The sequence below is a fragment of the Podarcis erhardii genome, assembly GCF_964252035.2.
Source record: "Podarcis erhardii genome assembly, chromosome: W".
Taxonomy (NCBI): Eukaryota; Metazoa; Chordata; class Lepidosauria; order Squamata; family Lacertidae; genus Podarcis; species Podarcis erhardii.
Window position 1 is genome coordinate 14,081,335 of NC_138506.1, and position 26,093 is coordinate 14,107,427.

At 43.1% G+C, this 26,093-nt stretch overlaps 1 protein-coding gene across 1 annotated transcript in view; it reads right to left on the reverse strand.

The window, feature by feature from the left end:
- The window catches only part of LOC309333191 (androgen receptor-like), a gene marked incomplete at its 3' end in the record, with an annotated part of 490,100 nt that overhangs the window by 245,771 nt on the left and 218,236 nt on the right, over positions 1-26,093 (reverse strand). The window contains 1 exon segment of the mRNA XM_081846590.1: positions 13,351-13,638. Within this exon segment, the coding sequence (XP_081702716.1) occupies positions 13,351-13,638 (288 nt within the window).

The window sequence follows — 26,093 nt, forward strand, 5'->3', positions numbered from 1 at the left end:
AAAGAACATATTGCCAAAATGGTGTCTGCCTTTAATCAACTAAGACAGCTGGGCATTCCTTTCTCTATGGAACAGCAGTCATACATATTGTTGTCTTCTCTTGATAAAAGCTATGAGACTCTAGCTTTAACTTTGGAAGCTATGCCTTCAGCTGAATTAACCCTTGAGTACATTTCTTCTCGGCTTGCAGATGAACAGGCAGATAACAGGCAAAGAGAAAGAGGTTTGTCTTTCATTATCTGCAGTTAAAATATATTAAGAAATATATACATATATTAAGAAATGCATCAGTATTTTAAAAATGAGCGAAAATGCTCCTAGATGCTCGGGGAAGCTTGCCTGAACTTTTTAGATAAGAGTGGGAGAACGTTTAATAAGAATTCTGAAATTGAACCATCTAGAAAAACATCCACTTTCCAGAATCTATTCCAAAAGAAGCGAGGGGCACCTACTTTCAGGAGCACCTCTCTTCAAATTTGGTGTAGAAAGTTGATGCTGCTTGATCTACAGGCACTTTTCACCAGCACTTCTGCTCTCTGCCTCCAGCACACTGTGTGAGTTGCCTTCTGGCTGCCTTCTTAGGGGACTAGCAACAGGAACTCGGTTGTCCAGGGATGTCACACCTCTGCCATTCTTTGCTCAAGTTCAGTAAGCTGTGTGTGGTTGTGTTCTCATAGTATGTCTGTAAGAACGTGGGTCACACTTGGAGGGAGCGGGCACACTGAAGTGGCCAAGCATCTGTTTCCTATACTGGGCAGGGATAGATTGCTGAGAGACATGGGTTGACTACATTGGCAGCTAACGTTAAGTGGAAGCAAGGCTGAGTTTGTCTTCAAGTGTCTGTTTGACAGGGGGAGCCGGTACGGTGTACTGGTTAGATTAGATTAGGCCAACCATATGGCTGATGGGCGCACACAGTGGCGTAGCATGGGTTGTCAGCACCCGGGGCAAGGCAAGTAATTTGCGCCCCCTAACCCGTGGATTTGCGCCCCCTAACCCTAACCCCCAGATGTTGCGCCCGGTGCGGCCGGCCCCCCCCCTGCACCCCCCACGCTACGCCACTGGGCGCACAGCTTCCCTCCCAAGCGCTCTCCTCTCTCTTTTTTTTTTTTTTTTTAAAAAATAATATTTATTAGAATTTCAAAAAATACATAAACCGAAAAAAAGAAAAAAGAAAAAGAAAAGAAAATTTCAACATTTACAATCCATATTTTAAACACCTTCTTTCCAGAACTTCCCCTCGCCTCCCCTTCTTGTATTCCTTGTCCAAAAATTTGTTCAACAAGTTGTTCTTCTTAAATTGTTAACCTTAGATTGTTATTATATTAAATTCACTTTATATATCAACTTTTAGCATTTATACATCAATCATTATACTTAAAAACTTTTTCTAAGATCGGCCCAGTTCTCCTTCCACGAATTCCCCATATCAATACTAGTAACAACATAGAAAGAAAAAAAAGATATAATAAATCAGAATATTTTAGTACACCTTTTGGATTTCCAGACCCCACCCTCCCTTCCCCGGTTTCGATCCCCAAGCCATTGTCCATTAGTCCATCTGTTATCAGCCTGGCAGTCTCACATCTGAGGCCCTTAAATCTCTCTCAGTCCCTCTCTGCCGGTTTCTTTGAAAGTCTTTTATATTAAACATCAAGTCTCGGAGGGGCACTATCCCTATAATGTCCATGTTCCTTCCAGCCGGATCTCCATATTTAAAATCTTGATTCTCAATCCTTCTAAGTCCAAATAGCCAGAAAGTTCCATCTTCCACCTTGATCAAATTTGTAAAACATAGGTCTTCAGATCCCCACAAAAGGAGATCCTTCCATTCCTCATTTTCCAATTCAAACCCAGTTTTTATCATCCAATTCTTACTTTCTTTTATGTCCATCTTGACAGACTTCCGGCTCTCCTTTACCTTCTGCAACATTACAGCCCCTCCTTCCTGCTCCTCCTGCTCAAATTTTTTTCCTTGTTCAGCTGCCTGGGTTTTGTAGATCAAATCCTTTTCCAGCTCAGTAGATTCCTTTGCTGTTGGCTTCAAAGTTGAGGCACTTGTAGACAAAACAAAGTTGTGTAAGTTCTTGTAACTTACACAACCTTCTCACGAGAAACCTAACCTCATCCAGGCCAGCTAGTATTTTTTGACCTATTTCCATTTTTGTAATGTCCCTGAACCCCCACTAGAGGGATTCTGATTATTTCAGTATTCCTTTCACTTCCAACCCAAAAGCCAAGTTAGTTTGTTTCAATTCTTCTTTATTTTCAACAGTTAACTATATTGTATCAAATGTAACCAGCAAAGACAATGGAAACAAAGTTCTCTATTTTTCCCGACTTTGACAGCTAGTTTGACAGCTGTCAAAATCTTCTATGTCTCCTCCGCAGGCTCCTCTCGCAGATCGCTCCCGGGATGAGTGGCACTTTAATTCAAAAAATAGCTCTTCTCCTCCAGCACAATTACTTATATTGTCAATCCGTGGAATTAATAACTTTTGTGAAATAGAAAAAAGACTCTTCTTTCGACCTTAGTAGTTAAGATCCTTGCTTTATATTGTATACAATAGGGGGGAGACGGACTTCCTCTTTGCACCTCCCCCGCTCGTGCCAAATCCAAAAAAAAGAGTTTTTAGTCCAATTTCCAAATTACTCATGGGTTGTTGTTTTTAGATTTAGTCCCAATTTTCCAAAGAAGAAGTTAGCGCTCTCCGTCGAATGGCATGCGGCTTCGCTCGGCAGGGGAAGCAGAAGACTCTCAGCACCGCGCCGCTCCCCGTCCTCCACTCCGTAGCCTTTAAAAAGGCTCCTTCGCAGTCGGGGAGGGCGCAAACGGTGCCTGCCGAGTCACCAGGTCCATGGGCTCCCACGCCCGTGGTTTTTGAGGGTCCCCGCGTCGCCGGCACGGCAGGACCCAACCCCTGTCGAGCAGATTCCCTCCGGAGCTCGGAGGGAATCCGCCATTCGGCTATGACGCCAACCCGGAAGTCTCCCAAGCGCTCTCCTCTCAAGGAGGCTTGGGAGGAAAGCTGCGTACCTGCTTCCGTGCCTGGCTGGATCTCCCCGCGCTCCCCGCCGATATATATATACACCTCGCCTGCCCACACAGGAGCATGTTCAGATAACAAGCAATGCCATTTAAAGGTGGTGAGACTGCTTCCCTTCCGCCTGACGATGACGTATACGAGCGCTCCCACCGCCCCTCTCCCTCGCCGTGGGGTGATCGCTCTTCCAAGGAATGGCGGAAAGCCCCACCAGCACCCACCGCAGAAACGGCCGGGAGAGGGAGCGAGGGAACCCGGAAGGCGAGGCGGAGGTGGGGGGGGAGAGAGAGAGGAGGACGAGGGACGCGCCAAAACACGTTGCCTCCACCTGCTGGGGGAGGGAGGGTTCCTGGAGAATAAGTGGCCCCTTTCTCGCAGTGGGAGGAGGCGAAGGCAGCCGGGAAAGCAGACCGGAATAGGCGCGATGGGATCTCCCGACTTTAATTCTTTTTTTTAACTTTGAAGCAGCAGCAGAGGAAGCATAGAATCATAGAAGTCCGACTTCGATCATAGAATTGTAGAGTTGGAAGGGGTCCCAAGGTTTATCTAGTCCAACCCACTGCAATGCTAGGGGATTCTATTAGCAGCGTTTACAGGGGGATTTCTCTTTTTTAAGCGTGTGAGTGCGGATTTAAATTCCGCTTCCCACATGGTCCGTTTCCTTCCTCTTTACAGTCCCAGGCACCTGTTTCCTGTTTTCTTTTCCTTAGCAGAGATAAACGTGGCGTCAGCTCCTTAAAAAAGGTCAACAACTCTGGGCAACTCGGGGGGGGGGGCGCTGGGCGGATCTTTGCACCCCGGCGCTGCATATGCTTAGGACAGCCCTGTCAGGTGCTCTGCCTCAAGCAGCAAGAAGTTGCCCACGTTTGGCTTCCTTTGTAATTTGTTTTGCAAATCTCCAAATATAGTGTTGGGTGTGCTTCACCCAGGCAACGGATAGGTACCCTCACATCAGATCTCTAGAGAGAAATGCCCAGCACCCCGTGATGAGGTGGCTCATCAGCCAACTCTCTCCCCCCCCCTCCTCTCTCTGTCTTCTTGTCTGTCCACAAACTGTTTCTTTTGTCCTTTCACAAATATGTAAGAAGCCCTACTGGATCAAAGACCCACCTAGCCCAGCATCCCATCCTCACAGTGGTCCAACTGGGGAAACCCACAAGCAGGATTCAATCATAAGAGCCCTTTCCCCTCCTGCAGTGTCCAACACCTGGCATTCAGAATCATTACTCCTTCTGACAGCAGAGGCAGAGCATAGCCATTGTGGCTAGTAGCTACTAATAGCCCTTTCCTCCATGCATTTGTCTAATCTCTTTTCAAGGCCATCCAGGTTGGTGGCCATCACTGCCTCCTGCAAGAGAGAGAGTTCCACGGTTTAACAGTGCACTGTGTGAAGAAGGAATTCCTTTTATCTGTCCTGAACCTTCCAACATTCAGCAGTTTCACTGGATGTCTATGGCTTCCAGTGTTAGGGAAAAGCTTTTCTGTGTCCACTTCTTCTAGGCCAGGGGTGGCCAACTCCAAAGAGACTGTGATCTACTCACAGAATTAAAAACTGGCAGTGAACAAGTCAAAGTGAACTGGTTCAGGTCAAAGTTGTTGAGCTTTTTTTCTGTTTGTTCTGCAGATAGTGCAACAATGGAGGGTGGGGCAAGGGGGCGGGGCAGATTCTATTTTACCAACAGTAAGAAAAGGGACCCAGCAATCGACAGTGATCTACCAAAACCTCCCGGGGGTCTACCAGTAGGGCACGATCGACCTGTTGAACATCCCTGCTCTAGGCCATGCATAATTTTATAAACACCTATTATGTCCTTCTTACTCAACTTTTCTCTCTCTTTTTTTTTTTTTTAAAAAAATATTAAATTATAAGAAATGAAAAGAAAAAATACTGCAGCTGTCAAAACATTATTATACACTTTAAAGGAACAAACTGACTTTGCAAAAGGTTGGCAGCTGATAAACGGGTTAAAGAAGGGGTCAATGTAAAACAAAAGTAAGTTGTTGTTGTTGTTGTTATTGTTATTATTATTATTATTACTATTATATTTTATAAAACAAATGAAACTCCACAGTGTATACCGTGCCAAAATATTATCCACTGGTCAGGTAAGTTTGTTACTCACTTCTCTCAGAATGGGTGATTTCAAAATAAATTTAAAAATTCAAACATAACAATTCAAGCATCATTTGTTATATATCATGTGAAAAGGAAAGCCTACGTCAACCAAACCTTATTTTATACCAATATTAATATTAGTAAATATAAAATCAGACCACACCGCAGTAAAGTTCTCTTTCTTCGTCTGAGCTCAGCTTGTTTGTTAATTTGTTTTTTCTAGTACTGTAACACTGTATCCCATACCACTTGATGCCAATTTGACACTGGAGAGATCTTTCCAATGCCTAACTCTAACAGCCCTTACAGCTTGTAACAAATGTTCAACTTTTTTTCTAAGCTACCCCCCCCCCAATGTTGTAATTGTTCCTCATAGGGGAGTCATTCCACCCCATGTTCATTTTGGTTGCCTTTTTCTGAACCTTTTCCAGCTCTACAATGTCCTTTATGAGGTGTGGTGACCAGAACTGCACACAGTATTCCTAATGTCCCTCCCTTTACATCAGCTTCATAGAATCGTACAATTGTAGAGGTGGAATGGATCCAAAGTGTCACCTAGTCCAACCTCATTCTCCCTTTAGTTGGTGGGACTGCGGGGGGAGGGGTTACCTTGTCAAACCTCTGATGTCTAACACTGAAGAGAAATCACCAAAGATTTCCCAGCTAGTTAGCTACCATTCAGAAAACAGTAAAAATATAAAAATAAAATACTGACCCATTAAGAAGCAATTTCATTTTCCGGGGTACAGTTAAAGCACCTTAAAAATGTACTGTGTGACCTTCAACAGTCTCTCAAGCAGACTGCAAAGATCTCTCAAGTCCATCTGAGGAACAATGATATTGTTATATGCCATCCCAATCTCTGAGAAGTGAGAAACTCCAGGGGTTCCTGTGCTTACCCAGGGTTTAGTTTCCTTGGACTGGAGGTCAGTGCAGACTGTGGTATCTTTAGGATGTGTGGTTTTATTTGTGTGTTTAGTCGTTTAGTCGTGTCCGACTCTTCGTGACCCCATGGAGCAGAGCACGCCAGGCACTCCTGTCTTCTACTGCCTCCTGCAGTTTGGTCCTTCATGGATCACTGCCTTGTTGTGGCAAAGGGGCTTGAATAACTCAGAGATGCTATGAGCTACGCCGTGCAGGGCCACCCAAGACGGACAGGTCATAGTGGAGAGTTTTGACTAAATGTAATCCACCTGGAGCAGGAACCGGCAAGCCATTCCAGTATCCCTGCCAAGAAAACTCCATGGACAAAAACAACAGTGGTTTTTGTCCATTAAACTTTAATTAGTTTAATGTTAAGTAAATGTCCAGTGCGCTTCCAACGCCATAAGACTTACCTCAGCAGAGAATTTCGTGCAGCGGCTGAAGGAGGCAGGAGAGTCAGTACCTTTCAATGAAGAATCCTGGAGCAAGCACTTTGGAACTCAGGAAAAAACTTTATTTACAAAAGCAAAAACCCTGGCGATAAAGCACACATGCTTTTATCTCCGGTATAAAGAAAAACTTTACTCCAAACTTAACTCATATCAGCAAGGGGGGAAGAGAGAGAGAAACACGTGTGAACTGACTATTTATACAAACTAACTCACATTCCTGGATGCTTAATGACTTCCAGCTGCTCAGTGATTAGAGCGACTTGTTACCTCTTAACCCTTTAGTACCAACACCCCCTCTCGCTCGTAACACTGAGCTGTACCAACCTTAATTCAAATTTAAACCTGAACAGAAATATTTATGAGATTGCGGACTCAAAGCTTTTGTAAAACCGTCTGCGAGATTTTCTTTGCTTGGACAATACTTTAGTTCAATTAAACCTGGTTTTACACTTTGGCATACATTTTGATAACGGATATCCAAGTGTTTTGTGTGTGCCTTGAATTGACCTGATTTAGCTAGTTTAATACAAGGTTGATTGTCTTCCCACACTCTGATAGGTAGGGAACATTCTCCAAACAATTCTTGCACCAGTTGCTTATAAAATTCCAGTTCTCTACATACATCTGATAATGCATTGAACTCAGATTCAGTTGAACTTAAAGCTATAAGTGATTGCTTTCTTGATCTCCAACCAATTAGTGCATTTCCAAATTTTATCACCATTCCTGACACTGATTTTCTATCTGGTCCAGCATCTGCCCAACTGCTGTCGGCCCAACATTCAAGTTGTGTGTTGCCCTCTGCTGATAGTTTTAAGCGAAACCTTTTGGTAGTTTGGAGATACCTTAAAACTTTTTTTACTCCTTGCCAAGCATGCATTGATGGTTTTTCAGCTTGTCTGCACAGCATGTTGACAGCATATGTTATATCGGGCCGAGTCCACTGTGCAATGTGGAGTAGACTGCCTATCGCTGACTGGTAAACCCCGGGATTACTGAACTCTGCCTGTTGCTCGGCTTGAGCATCCTTTGTGTAACTTAACTCCATTGGGGTTTTAACACCAGCACAGTTGTCCATTTTAAACCTTTCCAGCAACTGCTGGATCTTAGCTTCTTGGCTAAGCCAATAGTTCCCATTTTCATCTTGTTGAATTTTAACTCCTAGATAAACAGATACAGTGCCTAGTGATTTTATCTGAAACTTTTCTCCAAGCTTTGTGGCAAATTGTTGTGCAAGTTTATCATCCTTTCCACTGTATAATAAATCGTCAACAAATATCAAAACTGCTTCTTGTTCATATCCCGAGCCTTTTAGATAGACACGCATCTGCTGCGCTCTTTCTGAACCCCATGCTCTCTAGAGCATCATTTAAGCAGGAATTCCAATTACGGGCGGACTGTTTCTTTTTTTTTTTTATAAATATTTATTAAAGTTTTTTGAATACCGATACATAAATAATAAACAACATTACTTATATCATAACATAATTTCATCACTTCTTTGGACTCCCTCACGTCTCCCGCTCCCACTTACATCGTTAAAAAATTTTTTTTTTCAAGCAAATTACCATCTTGTTTACAATCTTATATCCACTCATTTAAATATAATCTAGCAGTTCTCCAAAAGGTTTATATTTTCCTTAATCTCACTTATCGTCAGATTCAAATCTAATTTAGTGGTGGACAATTATTTATGATCTAGCATCCTTCTTAACATTCAACCAAATTACAATATTTTTGTAAATAAATCTTAAATTTCTTCCAGTCTTCTTCAACCCTCTCTTCTCCCAGGTCTCGGATTCTGCCAGTCATCTCGGCCAGTTGCATATAGTCCATCAGCTGCATCTGCCACTCTTCCAGTGTGGGTAGATCTTGAGTTTTCCAGTTCTTAGCGATGAGTATCCTTGCTGCCGTTGTTGCATACATAAAAAATGTTCGGTCCTTCTTTAGCACCTTCTGGCCGACAATACCCAGAAGGAAGGCCTCTGGTTTCTTAGTGAAGGTATACTTAAATACCTTTTTCAACTCATTATATATCATTTCCCAGAAGGCCTTCACTTTAGGGCAAGTCCACCAGAGGTGAAAGAATGTTCCTTCATTTTCTTTACATTTCCAACATTTATTATCAGACGAATGGTATATTTTGGCAAGTTTAACTGGGGTCATGTACCATCTATATATCATTTTCATTACATTTTCCTTCAGAGCATTACATGCAGTGAAGTTCAGCCCAGTGGTCCACAACCTTTCCCAGTCCTCAAACATAATGTTATGCCCAATGTCCTGTGCCCACTTTATCATAGCCGATTTAACCATTTCGTCTTGTGTGTTCCATTTCAACAGCAAGTTATACATTCTTGAAAGTACCTTAGTCTTAGGTTCTAACAGTTCTGTTTCCAACTTCGATTTCTCCACCTGGAACCCTAACTTTTTATCATTTTTAAAAACTTCTTTAATCTGAGCGTAATGTAACCAGTCTCGCACTTTATCCTTCATTTTCTCCAAACTCTGCAATTTCCAATTGTCTCCATCTTTTTCTAGTATTTCCCAATACTTTGGCCATTTGGCCTCCATATTGGGTCTTTTTCGGGCCTTAGCTTCCAGAGGTGAGAGCCACCTTGGAGTTTTGTTTTCCAATAAGTCTTTATATTTTATCCAGACATTAAACACTGCTTTCCTGACAATATGGTTCTTAAAGGCCTTATTGATCTTAACCTTATCATACCATAAGTATGCATGCCAACCAAAAGCATTGTTAAAACCTTCCAGGTCCAGTACATCAGTGTCTTCGAGAAGTAGCCAGTCTTTTAGCCAGCAGAAAGCTGCGGCTTCATAATACAGCTTTAGGTCTGGCAGGGCAAAGCCCCCTCTTTCTTTCGCATCAGTTAATATCTTAAACTTAATTCTGGGCTTTTTGCCCTGCCAGACAAATTTAGAAATATCTCTCTGCCAACCGGTCCCCTCTAATCATATTTAAGAGCACCTCCAGAACCGAGATAAATAACAAAGGGGAAATCGGGCAGCCTTGTCGTGTTCCTTTTTCAATTTTGAACTCTTCTGTAACCACATTGTTAACTATCAATTTAGCCTTTTGTTCTGAATATATTGCCTCAATCCCATTCTCAAAACCTCGTCCCACTCCCATTTCTTTTAAATTTCCCTTCATAAATTTCCAAGAGATATTATCAAAGGCCTTCTCCGCATCTATGAAGATTAGCACTGCTTTTGTGTTTATGTCTGTTTGCAAAAGTTCCAAGATGTCAATAATGTTCCTTGTGTTAGCAAACATGTGTCTACCTGGGAGAAAGCCTGCCTGGTCTTTATGAATTACTTCATTTAGAACTTTTTAAAATCTACTTGCCAAAACATCTGCAAATATTTTGTAATCCACATTTAAAAGGGAGATGGGACGGTAGTTCTTGAGTTGTGTCTTTTCAGATTCCGATTTGGGTATCAATGTGATGAAAGCTTCCTTCCACGATTCCGGCGCCCTCTTCCCCTCTAAAATTTCATTGCTGACCTCCATCAGTGGTTGTATCAAGTAGTCTTTTAATGTCTTATAATACTTGGAGGTCAGCCCATCTGGCCCTGGAGATTTGCCCAGTTGCATGTTCACGGGCGGACTGTTTCAACCCATAAACGGATTTGTGTAGGCGCCAGACCTGGTTTGGCTTGTCTCCTTCAAAACCTGATGGTGGTGTCATATAGACTTCCTCCTGTAAGTCTGCATTTAAATAAGCCACATTGACATCAAAATGAAATAGCTTATTTCCCTTCTTAGCTGAAGAGGCTAGAAGCATTCTTAATGACTCCGATCTTGAAGTAGGGGCATAGATTTGAGAATAGTGAACACCTTTGCGCTGCAAAATCCTTTTGCAACTAGTCGGGCTTTATATTGCAACTCCTCAGTAGTTGTGGGCTTAAAACGATATACCCATCGACAACCTACAGCTTGTTGCCCTTTCGGAAGTTCTGTACTTGTAAACACACCGAGAGACTTCATTGAAGCCATCTCCTTTTCCATTGCTTCCTGCCACTTTACGGCTTCTGAGCTTGGAAGCTGTTGTACCTCTATATAGCTATCTGGCTCACACTGTGCCATATTTATGTATACACTTGTCACCTTAAACCGCTCTGGTGGTTTGCCCTTTGTGGCACGGTTTGACCTGCGCAATTGTTCCTCTTGTGCCCCCTCTGACCGTTGGCTGTCAGAATCTGTCTCAGACTTTATATCTGGATGCGCCTCTAGATACCTCCCTTGGGCTTGGTGTTGCAGGCAACCTGCTTCGCTTTTGCTGTCTGCTAGGCCTACTGACTGGCGATGTTGGAACACTCCTAGATTCTGGCTTTTCTACCTTAGGAGAAGAACCTTGTGCCTGGTCAGAATCTGCATCTGAACCACGTGCACCATCCCCTTCTGGCTCACCACCCTCTGGTCTTTCATTCTCAGCATAAATGCCTATATCATCTCTCAAAATGTCAGGGTTAGCATGTAAGTGAGTCCATCCGGATTGCTCACAAAATTCAGCGCTCCTACTGAGGACCACTCTTGTAGTATCCCCATTTGGGTTCACAAACCTCCAAGATTTGGCGTGTGGTTCGTACCCACAAAAGATGAGTTTCCTAGCCCTTGGACTTCCATTTTTCCTTAATGCTTTTGGGATAAGTACATAGGCTTGAGATCCAAACACCCGAAAGTAATTAACTTTAGGCTTCTTCCCATATAAAGCAAAATATGGCGTAGTGTCAATTACCGAATTATATACTCGGTTCAGAATATGAGTAGCTGTCTGCCAGGCTTCCGCCCAGTAACTTTGAGGGAGTTTAGAATCAAACAACATAGAGTTTGCCAACTCTTGTAGAACCCTGTTTTTACGTTCAGCCATGCCTCCTTCTTGGGGGGAATAAGGCGTAGACAGACGATGCTTAATTCCCTTTCTCTTAAAGAAATTCTGCAACACAGACCCGGTAAATTCTGACCCTCTGTCTGTCTGAAAAGCAAGTACTCTAGTACCGAATTCAAGTTCTACTGCACGAACCCAATTTTTAACTGTTTCTGCAGTATCTGCTTTTGTTTTGCGAGGAAAAAACCATGTGACTTTTGTTTTGTCATCCGAGAGACACAGTGCATACCTCGAACCTCCCATGCTAGCAACAGGCATTGGGCCACATAGGTCCATATGCACAAGTTGGAATACTTTGTCAGATTTCCTATCTGAACTGGGATAGCTGCATCTATGAACCTTCGCCCTTTTGCATGCAGTACAATCTAAATATTTAGTACATTTGTTCATTTTGCACCCTTCTGATAATTCAGGTTGCCTTTTAACATACTGAAAATTAATATGTCCCAAACGACGGTGCCATAAATGAACACAAGAATTATGGGTAGAATTATGGGTAGGCAAGTTTACACAACCAGCATGAACCTGTTCAACTTCATCTGGACTTGTCTCAAAATAATATAACCCATTTCTGCATTCCACCTGCAAAAGAGATACGTTATTCTTTGAAATAGTGCAAACCCCATTTTCAAACACAGTTTTAAACCCATCTCTATCAAGTTCTGACACAGACAAAATACACCCCTTCATTCCCTTTAGCACATAGGCATCAATTTCTGTATGCAAACAATTCAAGAACACTGTGCCTACGGTCTCTAAGGAACACTTAGTTGAATCTGCCATTGTCACAACTTTAGGGGTTTGCAAATGCCTGCAATTCTGCAAACGGACACTAGATGGCGCCACCAGGTGGTGAGATGCACCACTGTCGATCAACCAGCGTAGATTGCTGCCTTGGCCACGCCCTTGCATCAACGCCATTGCTGAAGCCATGTGCTGTGTGCTGTGGGAGTAGCCACGACCACCTCCTCTTCTCCGACGTCCCCTGGAACTCCTTGTCTGGTAACTAGGGGTAACGGCCTTGGTGCTGTCTTGACCAGGTTCACGTGTACAGTTTCTGATTAAATGGGAAGAGGAACCACAGCGAAAACAGTGTCTAGCTGCAAAAGCATTTACTGTGTTCTCAAACTCAGCATCCCCACTCTTAGGCACAGCACAACTCCCCTTTGATGACAAACCTCTTTCTCTTTGCCTTTTGTCTTTGCCTTTTGTCTCTTTAATTGCCAATAATGTAATGCAGATCTCGAAAGAGGTGCAAATTGCATGCTATGAAAATATTTGCCATCTACTTATTCTGAATAATCAATAGTACAGTGGTACCTCGGGTTACATACGCTTCAGGTTACAGACTCCACTAACCCAGAAATATTACCTCGGGTTAAGAACTTTGCTTCAGGATGAGAACAGAAATCGTGCAGTGGCGGCGCAGCGGCAGCAGGAGGCCCCATTAGCTAAAGTGGTGCTTCAGGTTAAGAACAGTTTCAGGTTAACAGACCTCCAGAACGAATTAAGTTCTTAACCCGAGGTACCACTGTAGTCAACTTCATTGTTGTTTTGAGAGAAAGAGGTTCAGAACAAAACCTGTCCCATTTGTAAGCCTTAAATAAGAGACCCCAGCAGGAAGGACCTTGCATGGAAGAAGCCAGACAACCCCAATTTTCTCTGGCTGAGAGTGATGCAAGTCAGCAGAAGGAGATCCATAGTTGATGCAGTATGAATACACTGACAATCACCGTATCATGCTTGAGAGGCCCAACCCAAATAAGCAAGGGCAACCGCAGCAGAAAACAGATTTGCACCATAACATGAAAGGAGATGGGGGTTTTTGCACTGTTTTCTGTGATGTCTGATCCTTCAGATAAGGAGTAAAATGTGTGAGAGAGAGGGGGAATGCAAGAACTGTTCCTTACCTGGCAAGGCTTTTGCCCATTTCACGACATGCACCAGCTGCCTCTCACCTAGCTCATTCAAGCTGGTCAAGAGGGCAGCAAAGGAGTCAGGCTGGGTGTTGTCATGGCCAGCGCACACCACCCCTGGCTCGATAGCCTCCAGGACATAAAGGAAGATGGGCTGGCACTCCAGGCTCTCAATGAGCATCATGGACATCTTTGGGGCTTGCTCCTCCATGGGGCTGGAGGAGCCAGCTGCCTCCTCTTCCTCTTGCATCTTCAGGTTTCCCAGCTTCTTCAACTTGTGGGCTGCAGCAAGTAACAAGAACATAAGAACATGAAAACAGAAGAACAGCCTGGTTGGATCAGACCAGTGACCCATCTAGTCCAGAATCCTGTTCTCACAATGGTGAAATACCCCAAAGAACCTAGGAATCTAGATATACTGCTCCTGGACCTGGAGGTTCCATAAGAATGTCAAAAAAGCCTCGCTGCTGGAAGAGTGCCCGCCCTGAGCAGCGTTTCCATATGCTCCACCACTGTTGCCTAGTGGCCATCAATAGCCCTCTCCTCCTCCTCCATTAAAGCCATCTTAGTTGGTGGCTATCACTGCCTCCTGTGGGAGCGAGTTCCATAGTTCAACTATGTACTTTGTAAAGAAGTTTAGTCAGAAAACATTGCACTGTGGGTTAGGGTTAGGGTTACGATACAATATCTTTATTGTCATTGTCCCATACAGAACAACGAAATTGAAAATCTACACAAAACATTCAAAACCCAACAAGCCTCCTATCCCAGCTATCCCAACCTGGTTAGCACCCTAAAAACTCTGATACCCATTTTAAATACAATATACTCCAATACAGACTCCTTACAATGCGTTTAAACCGTTAGGGTTAGGGTTATGGAATGCCATTAATTCCCAGATTCATTTATATCCTGAGAGGACTTCCAGTTTTTATATCTAGATCATATTTTCAAAAGATAAACTCATTGTTTAGGAAATGCCTTTGGGGCTCAGCGACACCAAGAATATACTTGCAGAGAATGCAGCTACAAATTAAAGAAGGCGGTTTCAGAATCCCAAATTTTGAATTATATCACTATGCTTACCTACTGTCAAGTACTAAATATTGGAATCCCACTGTTGGCCCTAATTTTCCAATGTGGGCAATCCTAGAATATATGTACATAACACCTTTGGTTGGTTGAACAATACTAGGATCAAAATATTTGAAATCTCAGGTGACACTGTAAACAATTAACTCACTTAGAAGAATATGGAATATATTGACTAATAAACACAAATTTGATCCATTTTCACATGCTAAACTTATTCTGTGGGGGAGCCCCACACTAAGAATTGCAAAAAAGATGGTGATCTGGAAAAATTGGATGGAAGTAGGTATATTGACATTGGACCAATTGATAGATGAAGAAGATTTATTTTATACTTTTGCTGTTTTAAGACAAAAGTCTCATCTATCAGATGCAGCCCAATGGCAATATCTTCAACTACAACATCTCCTAACATGTGTGTTTGGGCAGTCAGCCCTTTCAGCTTCTGAGATACCTGAGATACTAGACTAGAGCAATTGGACAACATATTCAAAAATTAAAAAGCCAGCAATTACTTTTTATAGATATCTATTAACAACACACACAAAATTAATATGTAGACTGTAAGAAATGATTGGAATAAAGAATTGGAACTTTCAATATTACCCAGACAGTGGGAAAATGTATTAGAGGCAGCAATGTCTCATCAACAAGCAATCTCTCCTTCATCCAGTGTTATCAGTGGTGAGACTCATAACTCTAAGAAAATTGAGTCTGACTTTGATCCTGACTTGGACACTGACTCTCCTGTATTTAGACAAATAGAAGGAGGTGGGGGTAGTCTACGTAGCAGATAAGGTGACGGCAAGTGAGGCGTGGAATGCACTGAGGGCTGTCCATGTACGAGAGACAGCTGGCTTGCTGATAACACTGACCAGGAGAATGTACTGGTGTCGGATAAAACTGGGTGACTCCCTGGTAAACCACCTAAAGTTCCTAACAGGCTGTTTCCAGGAGCTAGCCTTAGGAGGGAGGCCTGTGGAGGAAGAGGACAAAGTCTTTATAGTCCTGAGTTCTCTTGATGACAGCTATGATATGTTGGTGAATTCCCTCGAGTCGGTAGAGACTGATAAGCTGACTCTGGAATACGTTACCGGACGGTTGTATGCAGAGGAGGACAGGCATGCAAAGCGAAAGACGACCTCAGCCCAGCTGTCGGAGCATTCCAGAGGGAACAACAGCCGGGATGAGCAGAGGTGTCGGGAACCAGAGAAACAGCCAGGAGGAGCTGCTGCAGACCAGCTGGTGGTCAACAAAGTAAAAAAGTGGTTTTGCTGCAAGTCCAGTGGACATCTGCTTCGAGACTGCTTGAGAAAACAACAAAAACAGCAGAAGTGCAGAGGCAGCAGAGAGAGTCTACCACCTGGGTGTCTGCAGATGGTCAAGAAAATGAAGAGCTGTGGGTTCTGGACAGCGGAGCTTCTCAAACTTTTTGTAAAAGAAAAGCATTGCTGACTGATGCTAGGGCTTCAAACAAAAAGCATGTAAGTCTTGCTACAGGCCAGAAAGCTAATGTGATCTGTGAGGGGGAGATTGTGTTCCCACAGCTGGGACACACATTCAGGAATGTGTTGTGTGTGCCTAGTTTGCAAAACAATCTCCTGAGTATTCCTGACTTGGCAACAGCAGGCTTTGATATAAACCGTACGAGATCAGTGCCAGATAAAGCAAAATGGGGCAGTGTTGGCAAATGCTAACCTTAGAACCTTAGGTACAGCAAACTAAATATGACATAATAGGCATCACTGAAACCTGGTGGGATAAGTCCCACGACTGGAATGTAATAATGGAGGGATACAATCTATTTCAGAGAAACAGACAAGACAAGAATGGAGGAGGAGTGGCGTTATATGTCAGGGATGTGTATACCTGTGAAGAGATCCAAGATTTAGAACCTCAAAGCCAAAGTGAGAGCATTTGGGTCAAAATTAAGGGAGAGAAGAATAACAGGGACCTCATTGTGGGAGTTTACTATAGATCCCCAAGCCAAACGGAGGACATAGATGATGCCTTCCTGGAACAGATGGCCAAGCATGCAAAAGGAAGGGAGATAGTAGTAACGGGGGACTTCAATTACCCGGATATTTGCTGGATGTCAAACTCAGCCAAGAGCATAAGGTCAAACAGATTCCTCACTGGCCTTGCAGACAACTTCATTGTCCAGAAAGTGGGAGAAGCAACAAGAGGAACAGCCATTTTAGACCTGGTCGGGGAGACTGCTGGAACATGGCGCCGAGGTAAGACGCGCTTACCGGTGCTCTTCGGATTTCTTTTAATCTTCTTTTAATCTTTTATATTTTATCTTAACTGACCCAGTCAGTTTTTGAAGTATTTGATAATTGCTGCAGCCGCATGCTATGGAAACTCTCTGAGAGATTTGGCCCTGCTCCAGACTGCTCCAGGCTGCTCGTTGTTTCTCTCTTATCAGCGGGCCGGCCTCGGCTGCTAAAAGAGATGAGAACGCCATTATCTTAATTGTGTGTCAAGTGTTATGTTATTTTAAGAATCGTATAATCCCTGGCCTGAGGAAAGTATGGGTCAGAAAAAACGCTTGAGAGACTTTGACGAGCCCCTATCATCCCCCAAACCAAAACTATCAAGGTTGGTGCCACACCGGAATAGAGGAGGGAGTGACCATGCCGAGCATTGCTTTGCAGTGGAAACCCAAAATCGCTTCCTACCTCTAATTGATTTAGAAGCTACTCCAATTCCGATGACTCAAAATTTTTCAAAAGTAAAGCCTGTAAAGGAGAATACGAAAGAAAAACTCTCATCACAGGAAGATGGTTTAACATCTGATATGGGGGAGTTCCCCAGTTGTGAGCAGTTACACTTAGTAATTAAGACCCTTCACTGTATTTTTAAAAGGCTGGACGAGGTATCTTCACAATTATCCAATATCCTGCTGAAAATCGAAAAACTTGAATCAACAACACAATCTTCAGTTTGTGAGGTCAAAAACTTATTGCCTCACCCCAATTCAGATAAATTTAATAAAGGACACTAAAATTAAATATATCTTAAATTCCCAAATGAATAATCAGATATTAACTCTGCAACCCAAGAAAAGTTGCCTGTCTGTCAGGTCGGAAATAGGAAGATGGTCAACGCTAGAAGGGGCTAAAGACTGTTTAAGCAAACTTTTAAAAATTAAGAAACACCAGATTGACCTATATGCTGTGATGCCCCTTCTCCGGCAGAACAACTTCTTGAAGGTGATACTTGCGTTCCACTCTGAAAAGATACCATCTATTATTGTTAGGAGGAAAACGCTTTTGTCCATGGCCGACATCGTAGCAACGAGGGTTTTTGCAGATAGCAAGATCAAACCCCTTCTAAATAGGTGCCCTGGCGGTGAGGACATTAGGACAAGAGACTCTGCCTTACCTCAAAATACTGTCAGGCCCCACTGCGATGACTCTGCAGCGTGCCATCCTCGACCAAACTCGATACCCTCTCAAACAGCCATATATGAGGACGAAAATCTGCAGACTGCCCTTGACGAAAGGGAACTTATTGATTCGTTCAGAGCCCTCCCTCTGAAAGAACAGTCGGTGATGATGCAAAGATTTGACACGCTTAAATCTCAGCTTTAGCAAGTCCAACACAGAGGGGAAGATACTAACGATGTTCCAAATAACCCCACTTGGGCTCACCGGACAGAAGTGGTTGACCTTCTTCAGCTCAGCCCCACTCTGAAAACAAAAACCATCCGGCAAGACTCAAATCTTCAAGTTGTTTCTGCCCCGTGCGCTATATCACGAGACGACCAGGCTCGGCCATCCTCACTGAACCTTCATCTACATTCATCGACCAACATACCTAAGGACGAAATTCTGATTTCCCTGCTTGACTCAAATCCCTCTTTAACTCACTCATCTATGTCAGAGCTAGAATCTTCTCCAGTTTCGACCAGATATAGAAGTAGTCCACAAGTGATGCCCCTGAGAGAGCCTTCCGCAATTCCCGCCCCCGTGATGCCCCCTCAATTACCTTCTTCAAAGGAAAATGCGAATGTTACACCTCGGGACCCGCCTTCAGAAACGATTGAAGACCCGATGGGACGCATCAATAAAATCATCCTAATGTCTGATGATAAATCTGCGAGAGGGTTTCCTCCGACGGACTTAATTTCTCCCTCCCTGGGTATTTCTCTGTCAAGTTGTACCAAGAATTTCGAAATGAAGAGACTTCCTGTTCAGGGATCTACTTTCAGTGGATCATCCACGGTGTGCCAACAGTCGAACCAAATTGTTAAAAATTTTAATTTGGAGGGCTCCTCACAGTTACCATCTTCCCAAAGTAAAATAACTGATTTTTTTGTTACATCTTCTGTCTTTAACAGAGAGTCTGCCCCCTCTCCGTTTTGACTGTTAAAAGAACAACACAGAAGTCCCCAGCTAGCAGTCCTAAGTTGGAACATTGCTGGCTGGAAAAGGAAAAGATTAGATCCCGAATTTCTGTCCTATATAAACTCTTTTCAGATAATCCTTTTGCAAGAAACTTGGGAAGAAGATAAAATAGATATAAATGGCTTTGAACTGATATCACTTCCAGCTAGCCCCTCCCAGAAAGGTGGTCGGTCCAGAGGTGGTCTTGCAATCGCCATATCGCTTAAAATGAGAGCTAAACTCTCGCTAGTTCAGACTTTTCCTCCTTTTGCTTTTACAGGTCTGATTTCAAGCGTAAAATTCTCACTATTAATCACCAATGTTTATCTTCCTCCAGGTGGTCTTATATCAGACCTCCATTATAGATGGGATTCTCTGGAAGATCATTTATTGGCATGCTATGTTATGTACCCTAATATTCCATCGATAATGGGTGGTGACTTTAATGCACATACAGCCGCCAACTGGGATGGGATAATTAAGGCCAAGTGGTGGGTATCTCCCTCCTACCCAAAATCTGATTTAATCTCTTTTACATCAAGAAGATCTAAGGACAACAGAGTGAATGAGGCGGGTGTCCGTCTTTATCAGTTGGCCATTCGTATGAATTTGAACATTTTAAATGGCAACTGCCCTCCAGACGTGCCAGGTGAATTCACTCACTTTGGCACAACATCAAATAGTGTCCTAGACTACCTTCTAGTTTCAGAAGACCTATTTTCAAACTTCTTTTATTTCAAAGTAGACAATGTACAATCCAGTGACCACCTACCTCTAGCGGCCAAGCTAATGCTTGACTGGCACCCGGTTAGCAGTACACACCCAATTCATGTAGGTTTAAATGCTGCAGCTCAAGTAAGAGGCATTAAATGGTCTATGAAACAGGCCCAAAAATATGCAGAATTCTTCCAGAGGAATATCTCCGAATCCCTTATTGTTTCAATGGCGGAGTTGTCGGAACCAAATAGGATACTGGAGTGGTTCTCCCACTTCTCTGCAGATTTAACTAGCTTCTTTACGATGCCGGCTCACCTGGTTAACCGAGATCAACCCAGGTTTGGTGCACCTTGGTTTGATTCCAAATGTAATCAAGCTAGACTCTCTCTCTGTTGTATCTACAACAGATACAAATCTTCTGGAGCTGAAACTCTTCCCCCAGAGTACTTGCAGGCCAAAATTGCTTACAAACAGGCACAGAAGTCAGCCAGGCATGAGTGGCAGCTAAGACGTTGGCAAGCGCTGATTGCTGCCTCTAAGCTTCACAGCTCTCGCGGTTTTTGGAATTTAATCAACAAAAGATCGAGGAAATACCCATTGACGGTTATCCCAGCCCCGACATGGGAACAATTTCTAAGAAAATATTTCTCCCAGACAGATATCTCTAACATTCATTCTGATACTCTTTCAAGTCACTTGCCCATATGGCCAGATACTGACCCGGAGGAAATAGTAGATTTAATTGCTAAACTGAAAACTGATAAAGCCCCAGGGCCCAATCTGATCCCGGCGGAAGCTATTAAACAACACCCAGCATGGTGGGCCAAAATTCTTGCAAAAATCTTTGATGCAATCAATGCCACGGGCCAGATACCTAGATCATGGAAGGAGTCCATCATAATTCCTATATATAAAAAAGGACCACCAGAGGACCCAGGAAACTATCATAACATCAGTTTATTATCAATCATCGGGAAAATCTATACTCGCTTCCTGCTAACCAGACTAACCCAATGGGCCGAAGATTCCAATCTGATAGGCCATGAACAGGTCGGGTTTAGACCAAATCGCGCTTCTATTGACCATACAATAATTCTATATCACTTGGCGCGGAAGTATTCTTCCCCCACTCATGGTCTTCTATGTGCCGCTTTTATAGACCTGAAGGCGGCTTTTGACAGTATCTCTAGAGAGCTGTTATGGGAAAAACTGGCAAAGTGGGGCATAGATAAAAGGCTGTTGTGGCTTATGATCAAATTACATGAAGGGACGGCCGCTAGGGTGAGGTTAACACCTGAGGGCGATCTCACAAACTCGGTACCAATAAATAAGGGGGTACGACAAGGGTGCATCCTTGCCCCCTATCTTTTTAACCTCTATATTAGTGACATGAGAACCCCCCTAGCTGAGGCCCAAACCACCATTCATGCACCCAGGCTTGCAGACTATCGCTGCCCCTTATTATTGTACGCTGACGATGCGGTGATCCTCTCATATTCTCGAATCGGTTTGAGGAGGGCCCTTAAGATCTTTGCGTTATATTGCCAAACAAATTTACTTACTATTAACCATTCCAAATCTAAAGTCCTAATTTTTTCCAGGAGTCGTAAACTGTATAGATGGGAACTCGAGGGGAAGCCAATTGAACAATTTTATAAATTTCAATATCTAGGAATTTACTTCCAGTATAATATGGGATGGAAAGCGCATATCACATATTTACAAAATAAGGTTAAAGCCCTTATCTACGCTCTATTACGCTTCTTCTTTATTGAGGGGGCTATGCATGTTCCATCTGCCTTAAAAGTTTACAGTGCAAAAGTGGTTGCAACTATGGCCTATGGGGGCGCCTTTGTAAACCTCATGCCTCTGGTGACATTGCAAAATATTTTTCTAAGACGCCTTTTGAAACTACCCTCCTGTGTAAGCAACTCTGCCATTCGCTTAGAACTTAAGACCCCCTCCTTAGAGATTCTGATGTGGAGACATGCCTTTAATTATTGGCTGTCCCTTTGGCATAAATTGCCAAATTACCATCTTATTCAGTGCCTTTGGAGAGATGAATTCACCAGCCCATGGGCAACAAAAATCCATTCCAAACTGTTGTCTTATGGAATCTCTCCTTCCGATATACTTAATTTAGATCTAATTACAGCTAAAAAGGTCATCAAACAAAGATTGGAGGAGGTTGATTTGCAACAAAATCTTACTACAGGTGGAGGTACATGTTCCCTGATAAATCAGGGCATTACATCTATGTCCCAGATACCTCGATATCTGTCTACCTTATCGGCTGCGTCGCATAGATTCGCATTTGTTAGAGCCAGATTTAATGTGTTCCCCTCAAATGTGCTGAGCAATAGATTTTCTAACGGTAAAACCTCTGTTTTATGCGCATGTGACAACAAATCAATAGAATCCCTTTATCATATCTTGTTTAATTGCCCCTTATACATTGTTCCCCGATCAAGGATTCTGAGTTCAATCATTCTGGAAATTGTTGCTAAACCACCTGAATTACATCTAGCTTATCTACTCCAGGACACTGACTCTTATGGAACATTACAGGTTGCCAGATTCCTGATTTCAGTTCTTTCATATAAAAGACTTCATGGAATGCTGCATGACTACTAAAAATCTAGTAAACTCTATGCACCATCTTTATCTTCAAGGCCATAATACGGTACATCTAGAGATTGTAAGTAGTGTGATGGAGATTATGCGTTGAAATATTTTAGTTGATATTTTAGATTGTAAAATGCTATTTTTATCTATTGATTTGTTTTACCTTGTGGGCTTATAGCCGAATAAAGTATTATCTGGAGGACCTGGTCCTAACCAATGTTGATGACCTGGTTAGTGGGGTAGAAGTGGAAGGATCATTAGGCGCGAGTGATCATGCTCTTCTGAAGTTTACTATACAGCGGAAAGGAGCAGCCAAGCATACTAGGACTCAATTTCTTGACTTTAAGAAAGCCGACTTCATAAAACTTAGGGAAGTGCTGGGTGAGATCCCATGGACAGTAATACTAAAAGGAAAGGGAGTTCATGATGGCTGGGAGTTTGTTAAGAGGGAGATAGTAAAAGCACAACTTCAGGCAATACCAATGAGACGGAAACATGGAAGGTGCCTAAAGAAGCCAGGGTGGCTATCTAAAGAACTTTTAACTGAGTTAAGATTAAAAAAGGATGTGTACAAAAAATGGAAAAGGGGGGAAACCACCAAAGAGGAATTCAAACAAATAGCCAGCACGTGTAGACACAAAGTCAGAAAAGCTAAAGCACAGAATGAACTCAGGCTTGCTAGAGAGGTTAAAAGCAACAAAAAAGGCTTTTATGGGTATGTTCGTAGCAAAAGGAAGAACAAAGAAACAGTGGGGTCACTCAGAGGAGAAGATGGTGAAATGCAAACGGGACACAGAAAGGGCTGAACTCCTCAATGCCTTCTTTGCCTCAGTCTTCTCCGATAAAGAAAACAATGCCCGACCTGAAGAATTTGGAGCAAATGATTCAGCAGAGGAAACACAGCCCAGAATAACTAAGGAGATAGTACAAGAATACTTGGCTAGTTTAGATGTATTCAAGTCTCCAGGGCCAGATGAACTGCATCCAAGAGTATTAAAAGAACTGGCAGATGTGATCTCAGAACCATTGGCAGTCATCTTTGAGAATTCCTGGAGAACAGGCGAAGTCCCGGCAGACTGGAGGAGGGCAAATGTTGTCCCTATTTTCAAAAAGGGGAAAAGAGAGGACCCAAATAATTACCGCCCAGTCAGTCTGACATCAATACCAGGGAAGATTCTGGAGCAGATCATTAAGCAAACAGTCTGTGAGCACCTAGAAAGGAATGCTGTGATCACCAATAGTCAGCATGGATTTCTGAAAAATAAGTCATGTCAGACTAACCTGATCTCGTTTTTTGACAGAATTACAAGCTTGGTAGATGATGGGAACGCAGTGGATGTAGCCTACCTTGATTTCAGCAAGGCATTTGACAAGGTGCCCCATGATATTCTTGTAAAGAAGCTGGTAAAATGTGCACTTGACTATGCTACCACTCAGTGGATTTGTAACTGGCTGACTGACCGAACCCAAAGGGTGCTCATCAATGGTTCCTCTTCATCCTGGAGAAGAGTGACTAGTGGGGTGCCACAGGGTTCTGTCTTATTCAACATCTTTATCAACGACTTGGATGATGGACTCAAGGGCATCCTGATCAAATTTGCAGATGACACCAAACTGGGAGGGGTGGCTAACACCCCAGAGGACAGGATCACACTTCAAAACAACCTTGACAGATTAGAGAACTGGGCCAAAACAAACAAGATGAATTTTAACAGGGAGAAATGTAAAGTATTGCACTTGGGCAAAAAAAATGAGAGGCACAAATACAAGATGGGTGACACCTGGCTTGAGAGCAGTACATGTGAAAAGGATCTAGGAGTCTTGGTTGACCACAAACTTGACATGAGCCAACAGTGTGACGCGGCAACTAAAAAAGCCAATGCAATTCTGGGCTGCATCAATAGGAGTATTGCATCTAGATCAAGGGAAGTAATAGTGCCGCTGTATTCTGCTCTGGTCAGACCCCACCTGGAGTACTGTGTCCAGTTCTGGGCACCACAGTTCAAGAAGGACACTGACAAACTGGAACGTGTCCAGAGGAGGGCAACCAAAATGGTCAAAGGCCTGGAAACGATGCCTTATGAGGAACGGCTAAGGGAGCTGGGCATGTTTAGCCTGGAGAAGAGGAGGTTAAGGGGTGATATGATAGCCATGTTCAAATATATAAAAGGATGTCACATAGAGGAGGGAGAAAGGTTGTTTTCTGCTGCTCCAGAGAAGCGGACACGGAGCAATGGTTCCAAACTACAAGAAAAAAGATTCCACCTAAACATTCCTGACAGTAAGAGCTGTTCGACAGTGGAATTTGCTTCCAAGGAGTGTGGTGGAGTCTCCTTCTTTGGAGGTCTTTAAGCAGAGGCTTGACAACCATATGTCAGGAGTGCTCTGATGGTGTTTCCTGCTTGGCAGGGGGTTGGACTCGATGGCCCTTGTGGTCTCTTCCAACTCTATGATTCTATGATTCTATTCCATGATTCTAACTAATATGTATGTACTACAGTGTGAGTCTAAGGTTGTGAATGTGCAAAATGTCCCAACCCACGATATGTGTATTCATTTCCTGCACAGGCGTCTGACTCATGCTAGCTTTAAGGTGCTGAACAAAACCTTGGAGTTGTGTGTGGGGCTGAAAAACATTAAAAGTTGTGATAATTACTTAGATTACAATATTTGCAAGGAGGTTAAAAGCAGGGCTTTCCCAGTAGCAAGAACAAGCCAGAGAGAAACCAAAAAACCACTGGAGTTGATTCATGCTGATGTAACTGGTCCTTTTCCACCAAGTGTCTCCCATAACAAGTATTGTTTAATCCTAGTGGATGACTATTCTAGGTTCAGCTGGGTCTACCCACTAAAGCAAAAGTCTGAAGTTGCCCAAACTTTGAAGTTCTGCATACGAAGGGTAGAAAGGCAGCTTGGCCAAAAGGTGTGCTCTATTCAGACAGACAGGGGAGGAGAATTTATGGCAAGCTCCCTAAGAAACTGGTTGCGATCCCAAGGGATTAAACATAGGACTACCAACGTGGCAACTCCTCAGGAGAATGGAGTAGCAGAGCGTAGGGGAGGTGTCTTGCAGACACAAATGAAAGCATTGTTAGCAGATGCAAATCTTCCAAAATATTGGGCTGAGAGTATTAAGACAGCCAATTATATTGGAAATCATTTGTGGTCAAGGGTATTAGACAACATACCATACAAGATTCTCTATAACAAAAGTCCCAGTTTGCAACATTTAAGAATTTTTGGGACAAAGGCATGGGTTGACATACCTGTAAAAAAACGAAGAAAAGGTGGGAAAAGGGCACAGCAGTTGCTATTTCTTGGATATGAAAGTGGAACGAAATCTTACAAGTTTGAAGACGATAAAAATCTTTTGAGTTATAGTCAGTCAGCCAGCTTTAATGAACAAAGAAATTGGCCCAAGATACATGCAAACCAGCTGCCAGAAAAGGCTTTACTGCTGAGCGTACCTGATAAGGCAGTTGAAACAAAGCTAAGAATTGGCAGCACTCCCAGGGAAATTGAAAGGGAGGGGGTAAAGACTGAGCAATTTTCTCCAGCTGCTTGCATGGAGCCGGGGGGGGGGGGGAGAAAGTGCAACTGGGACAGGAGGAGGTAAATCTCCAGAGTCACTCCACCCCAAAAGCAGTCCTGAAGGTAGCCCAGGGGGTGAGATTAATGAACCAAGGAGGTCTGAAAGAAGTAATAAAGGTCAACCTCCAGTCCATTATGGGTTCCCAGTCACCATAAACCAGGTTTGTGTAACTGAGCCAGAAAACTTTGAAGAAGTGCAAGAGTTATCTACTCTAGAGAAAGAGGCGTGGTTAAAGGCAATGCAGGCAGAGTATAACTCTCTGCTAAACAACATGTTTGTACCTACCGAATTGCCTGAAGGTAAAAAGCCCATAAGCTGTA